The sequence below is a fragment of the Coregonus clupeaformis genome, chromosome 19 (assembly GCF_020615455.1).
Source record: "Coregonus clupeaformis isolate EN_2021a chromosome 19, ASM2061545v1, whole genome shotgun sequence".
In the NCBI taxonomy this organism is placed as follows: Eukaryota; Metazoa; Chordata; class Actinopteri; order Salmoniformes; family Salmonidae; genus Coregonus; species Coregonus clupeaformis.
Genome location: NC_059210.1, coordinates 34,377,498 through 34,383,715, shown reverse-complemented (window position 1 = coordinate 34,383,715; position 6,218 = coordinate 34,377,498). Strand labels below are relative to the sequence as shown.

The following is a 6,218-nucleotide window of genomic DNA, read 5'->3' as shown; positions in this document are numbered from 1 at the left end:
GCATATACACATCTCACTATCTTTAGACCCCCCTCCACAAACACACAAACAGTTTTACACACACAGCAAATTCTCCAGTGTTACATTTAACACTGGTCCAGTGTCTATATGGGTCTACACACTTCAGTGTTAAATTAACACACTGCTTATTGTAAAGCCTTATTTGCATATTTTCCTTGCCATTCTGGTGAATGGTAAAGTTACCACCCATGACTGTATTTGTTAGTGACAGAGACATGCTTGTTGCAATACTTTTCTTTCCTGTGGCCTTCACCAAGTGAAATTCAAAGCGAATACGTTATCATATTTAAATAAAGTAGTTATAAGGCCTTATTTTGAGGGCCTATTTTTACCCTAATGCATAGTGATGTTACATTTGATACCGAAACACAGAGGCATGCATTGAAATCGCTAAGCAGTGTGCCGATGCCTGTATCACTTTATCAGAAGCACTTCATCGTTGATGTCCAAAGCTTCGTTTCGTCAAACAACCACCTGATTTGTTTGGTATTGGTTTCGGTAGAAAGCAAAAAGCAAAAAGGCTACACTGCGCATGTGCTACGTGGTGTGGGACATCATCTATAATAATTTGGCTGCTCTAAATTATTTTGACCAGCAGGTGCCACTAGTGTACACTGTTGATCAAAGCCTCGACTAATGAACGTATTTTCGACGCAATTGGCTGGAACGCCTCAATACTTCAGGAAGCTTTGTTTCACCATCACTACTAATACAGTGGCATGAAACTCATGGTTTTCAGGCCTGCAAGTAACATTATGATGGCTTGTAAAGTGATGTTTCATTCCTATTGGAATCCAGCTAAAGTGGGGATATTCAGCATTTGGAATTTTTTGTCACCTGCAACCTGAATTAAGAATGACAGCCGGGTTAGGAAGATAAAGATATGAAATAAGGAACAGCCATTTCAGTAACGGTTGCAATAAGTCCAAGTAACAGATTGGATTAGTTTAGAAAAATGTATGTTATTTATATTTGAGTAGCATAAGATTAATTAATCAATGTACATGCAAAAACATAGATATTGAAACAAACAATTATAAAAATCAACCTGCAATAGAGCATGCTTTGAAATATGATAAGATGGGCGTGGTTTTGGTTTAACTCTGGTTATTAAAACCAACACTTGGTGTTTTATAACAATGAGTTTTAATTTAACACTTACGGAGTTAATTTATGACCTGAATCAACACTAGAAATGTTAGAGTGAAAAATCAACACACACACACACACACAGAGACACTTCTTATCGCTTCCCTTTTATCCACAGTGGCATGAAATTCGCTTCCTGCTCCATTGACTTTGTCCATCCGTTCCCCCACACAGGAAAGGAATGCTCAGGAATAGGACCTCAGTAGATCTCAGCCAGCCAAACACATAAAAAAAGCGCCTGACATTCACTAGATTGAAACTCATCTTCCTTTTCTCTGTATGACTCAAGTTTGTCTGAGCAGGGTGGCCTGTAGATGGAGTCCTTGGCTGCACTCGATGCTCCATCCCAATCTCACTCTCCCTGCTGGGAGAGTTAGAAAAGCATAGCGCTGTGGGAGCGACCGTGGAGACCTGCGGCGGCGACCGTAACCCTGCGAGCTGATCTTATCCTCCGGGGCTCTGTTGTCCTTTAACCTGTTGTTGAGGATGTGCAGCCGATGGACCAGTTCATGCAGGGTGCATGTGCCCAGAGAGCAGCCAGGTCTTTTCACTGAGGTCACAATGGATCTTCTGGACCTGAAAGAGAAAGAGATCAAAGGAGATGAGACAAGGAAAATCTGAGATTTATGAAGATTTCTAAAGATTAACTGAAATGTAAATGGGCTTGACCAAAAACCAGTCAAATGTGACATATTTATAGCAGTAAAACAAAAAGAAATCGACAGTAACCATTATTGAAATAACACTGATTACCTGGAATGAAATACAGAGGAGTCTGTCTCCTCTCTCTGCCCTGGTCCACTGAGGATCCCTGAGTCTACGGCAGAGCTGCTGTGGAGATCTGCTCTCGTGCGGCTCTGTAGCCAGCCTCTAAATCTACCACAGACGAGAAGGCATGGTTAATGCAGAACTAACCCACTTCTCACTAGACATATTAAAGACAGAGCACACACCCTATCCAATAATCCTGTACACTCTATTGAATTAGACGGTGGCCACTGTTCATCAATCAGTTTACCTCTTTTTCATGTTGGAGTTGAGGCCAGCTTTGGTGCCTTTCACCAGAGGTAGAACTGTGGCTAGAACACACCCGCAGATGATGGTTTGAAGAGCCACTTTCATATTGGCTAGAGCCTGTGAATAACAATGGAATGAACAAACATGATTTTCAGAATTGTATAATTCTCACCTTTCCTCACAAGTAGTTGAGACCATCTCCTGGCTCCAAAAGTATACCTGGATTATACCATGCTTACATAAGAGGGTCCAAAGGCAGGTTATCTGAACTCTGACCCTCTCCAGCCCCTGGTCATTCCTTTATTTCAGGGCTAATGTTAGGGTTACATTTTGCCTAATGTAATAGATGGACAAAAACTGTTTTAAGTATTGGCTAGAATTCCTCTGTGCTCAGGAATACCATACATTCCACATGGATGAGACTGGGCTAACTCCTAAGTCTTCTTTTGTAAAAACAATATAATACGACAGTTGCACCGCTGCATACACATTACGCACACAGAGACAGACACACACAGATAAATAACTGCTTATCTTGGGCAACAAAGATAGCACCCCTGTCTATACATTCCTGCCTTGGCTTCAGCGAAAACCCCAATTACCTAATACAAATCAGAAACAAAAGATACATTCACAAGTTCAAATGACAGAGGTGACTTACCTCAGTCTAAAACAATTCACTTCACTGGGAGGTTGTGAAGGAAAAGAGTAATATGTATCCCAATGGCTTCCAGTTGCATACAGTAGATATATCCAGTTGGCTAGGATTCTTTTTCAATGCTATAGAGTTACCTATTAGTCTGAGTGTACACAGCCAAGTGAGAGGCTTTATAGGGGGGATGGGAGGGACTTATACCTGAGTGACAGTCAATGTGGGAGGGGCTTGTCTGTGTGACAGCTTTTCTCATCCCATCCTCCAGCAGACAGCGGGATAAGCCATGTCAGGCTCGTGAGGTTCATGTAACACTGAATGTACAAAACATTAAGAACACCTGCTCTTTCCATGACATAGACTGACCAGGTAAATCCAGGTGAAAGCTATGATCCCTTATTGATGTCACTTGTTAAATCCACTTCAATCAGTGTAGATGAAGGGGAGGTGACAGGTTAAAGAATGATTTTTAAGCCTTGAGACAATTGAGACCTGGATTGTGTATATGTGCCATTCAGAGGGTAAATGGGCAAAAAAAATAATCTTGAAGTGCCTTTGAATGGGGTATGGTAGTAGGTGCCAGGCGCACCCGTTTGTGTCAAGAACTGCAACGTTGCTGGGTTTTTCACGCTCAACAGTTTCCCGTGTGTATCAAGAATGATCCACCACCAAAATGACATCCAGCCAATTTGACAACTGTGGGAAGCTTTGGAGTCAACATGGGGTCCTTAATGTTTTGTACACTCAGTGTTTATAACATATACAGTGATGAGTGACATTCATATTGACAGCCAAATGAGTAACAGTTTTGATGTATGCCATTCGTTGTTGTCAGTTTTCTAAAACATTTAGTTTCTGCCTTGTTACTGGTAACCTCTGTGCTGTGTCTAGACTTGACAGGTATCCTACCCCTTTCCCTTTCCAACACTCTGTGTGACCCTGATTTACAGTAGTACCCTGGAGCAAATTAGGGTTAAGTGCCTTTTCACCTTGTCGGCTAGGGTATACGGCAGCGGTTTTACGGTTACTGGCCCAAAGCTCTAACTAATCATTGATCATTAACTTGATGTGATTGGCCTGACTGAAACATGGCTTAAGCCTGATGAATTGACTGCGTTAAATGAGGCCTCTCCTCCTGGTTATACTAGTGACCATATCCCCTGCGCATCCCACAAATGCAGAGGTGTCGCTAATATTTATGACCAAAAAAATGACTGCATTTTCATCTTTTGAGGTTCTAGTCATGAAATCTATGCAGCCTACTCAATCACTTTTTATAGCAACTGTTTACAGGCCTCCTGGGCCGTATACAGCGTTCCTCACTGAGTTCCCTGAATTCCTATCGGACCTATCGGACCTCATAGTCACTGCAGATCTCATGACAGACCCACTCCAAAAGGCTTTCGGAGCCATCATCGACTCAGTGGGTTTTGTCCAACATGTCTCGGGACCTACGCATTGCCACAATCATATCCTGGATCTATACTGAACAAAACTATAAATGCAACATGCAACAATTTCTTATTGTGCGTATGGAACATCTCTGGGATTTTTATTTCAGCTCATGAAACATGGGACCAACACTTTACATGTTGCGTTTATATTTTTGTTCAGTATAATTTTATCCCGTGGAATAGATATTGTGGATCTACAGTAAATGTTTTTCCTCATAATCCTGGACTATGGGACCACCATCGTATTACATTTGCAATCACAATTTTTTTTGTTGCTTAGATCCCATCCAAGGATTATCAAAAGCTGCGCCATAAATTGTTGGACAACCCAAATATTCCTTGATGCCTTTCCAGACTCCCTCCACCTACCCAAGGATGTACAGTGAGGGAAAAAAGTATTTGATCCCCTGCTGATTTTGTACGTTTGCCCACTAACAAAGACATGATCAGTCTATAATTTTAATGGTAGGTTTATTTGAACAGTGATAGACAGAATAACAACAACAAAATCCAGAAAAACGCATGTCAAAAATGTTATAAATTGATTTGCATTTTAATTAGGGAATAAGTATTTGACCCCCTCTCAATCAGAAAGATTTCTGGCTCCCAGGTGTCTTTTATACAGGTAACGAGCTGAGATTAGGAGCACACTCTTAAAGGGAGTGCTCCTTATCTCAGTTTGTTACCTGTATAAAAGACAGCTGTCCACAGAAGCAATCAATCAATCAGATTCCAAACTCTCCACCATGGCCAAGACCAAAGAGCACTTTAAGAGTGTGCTCCTAATCTCAGCTCGTTACCTGTATAAAAGACACCTTGCCAACTCCAGACCTCCAGTCCGCCTTCACAGTCCGGTCCGGCCCGTTCCTGCTCCTCGCACCAAGCCAGTGGTGCGCGTCGCCAGTCCGGCCCCGCCTGTTCCTGCTCCTCGCACCAAGGCAGTGGTGCGCGTCGCCAGTCCGGCCCGGCCTGTTCCTGCTCCTCGCACCAAGCCAGTGGTGCGCGTCGCCAGTCCGGCCCGGTCCGTTCCTGCTCCTCGCACCAAGCCAGCGGTGCGCGTCGCCAGTCCAGCCCGGCCTGTTCCTGCTCCTCGTACCAAGCCAGTGGTGCGCGTCGCCAGACCGGCCCGGCCCGTTCCTGCTCCTCGGTGCGCGTCGCCAGCCCGTTCCAGCTCCTCGCACCAAGTCAGTGGTGCGCGTCGCCAGTCCGGCCCGGCCCGTTCCAGCTCCTCGCACCAAGTCAGTGGTGCGCGTCGCCAGTCCGGCCCGGCCCGTTCCTGCTCCTAGCACCAAGCCAGTGGTGCGTGTCGTCAGTCCGGCCCGGCCTGTTCCTGCACCTCGCACCAAGCCAGTAGTGCGCGTCGCCAGTCTGGCGCGGCCCATTCCTGTCCCTCGCACCAAGTCAGTGGTGCGTGTTCCTAGTCCGGTCCGGCCCGTGCCTGCTCCTCACACCAAGCCAGTGGTGCGCGTCGCCAGTCCGGCCCGGCCCGTTCCTGCTCCTCGCACCAAGCCAGTGGTGCGCGTCGTCAGTCCGGCCCGGCCTGTTCCTGCTCCTCGCACCAAGCCAGTGGTGCGCGTCGCCAGTCCGGCGCGGCCCGTTCCTGTCCCTCGCACCAAGCCAGTGGTGCGTGTTCCTAGTCCGGTCCGGCCCGTGCCTGCTCCTCACACCAGACCAGTGGTGCGTTTGTCCAGTCCGGCACGGCCCGTGCCCATTCCACTCCGGAGCCAGAGCAGTCTGCTCCACCGGTGCCTGATCCAGCTTCGGTCAGCGGCTCCACTCCGGAGCCAGAGCAGTCCGCTCCACCGGTGCCCAGTCCAGCTCCGGTCAGCGGCTCCAGTCCAGACCATGACGTCAGCCCCTCTCCAGGTTCGGGGTCTCCCACACCAGGGTCCAGACAGGGCCTGGCGTATCGTGGGAGGAAGGAG

The 6,218-nt window shown here is 46.4% G+C and overlaps 1 protein-coding gene across 1 annotated transcript; it reads right to left on the bottom strand.

The window, feature by feature from the left end:
• Positions 1 to 1,150: 1,150 nt before the first annotated feature.
• On the bottom strand, positions 1,151 to 3,021 carry LOC121531385 (pro-adrenomedullin-like). The gene is made up of 4 exons (XM_041836622.2): positions 2,849 to 3,021; positions 2,189 to 2,304; positions 1,924 to 2,046; positions 1,151 to 1,746 (listed from the first exon to the last, which is right to left on the bottom strand). The coding sequence occupies exons 2-4, from the start codon at positions 2,290 to 2,292 to the stop codon at positions 1,455 to 1,457; spliced, it is 519 nt and encodes a 172-aa protein (XP_041692556.1). The 5' UTR covers positions 2,293 to 2,304; positions 2,849 to 3,021; the 3' UTR covers positions 1,151 to 1,454.
• Between the last annotated feature and the right edge of the window lie 3,197 nt (positions 3,022 to 6,218).

What these genes read in the sequence shown, in the direction of transcription:
- LOC121531385 (XM_041836622.2), bottom strand. Translation starts at nt 2,292, where the DNA reads ATGAAAGTGGCTCTTCAAACCATCATCTGCGGGTGTGTTCTAGCCACA. An exon ending in AACTCCAACATGAAAAAGAG is followed by an intron (nt 2,047 to 2,188) that starts GTAAACTGATTG and finishes CGTCTGTGGTAG; the next exon opens with ATTTAGAGGCTGGCTACAGA. An exon ending in TCCTCTGTATTTCATTCCAG is followed by an intron (nt 1,747 to 1,923) that starts GTAATCAGTGTT and finishes TTTCTCTTTCAG; the next exon opens with GTCCAGAAGATCCATTGTGA.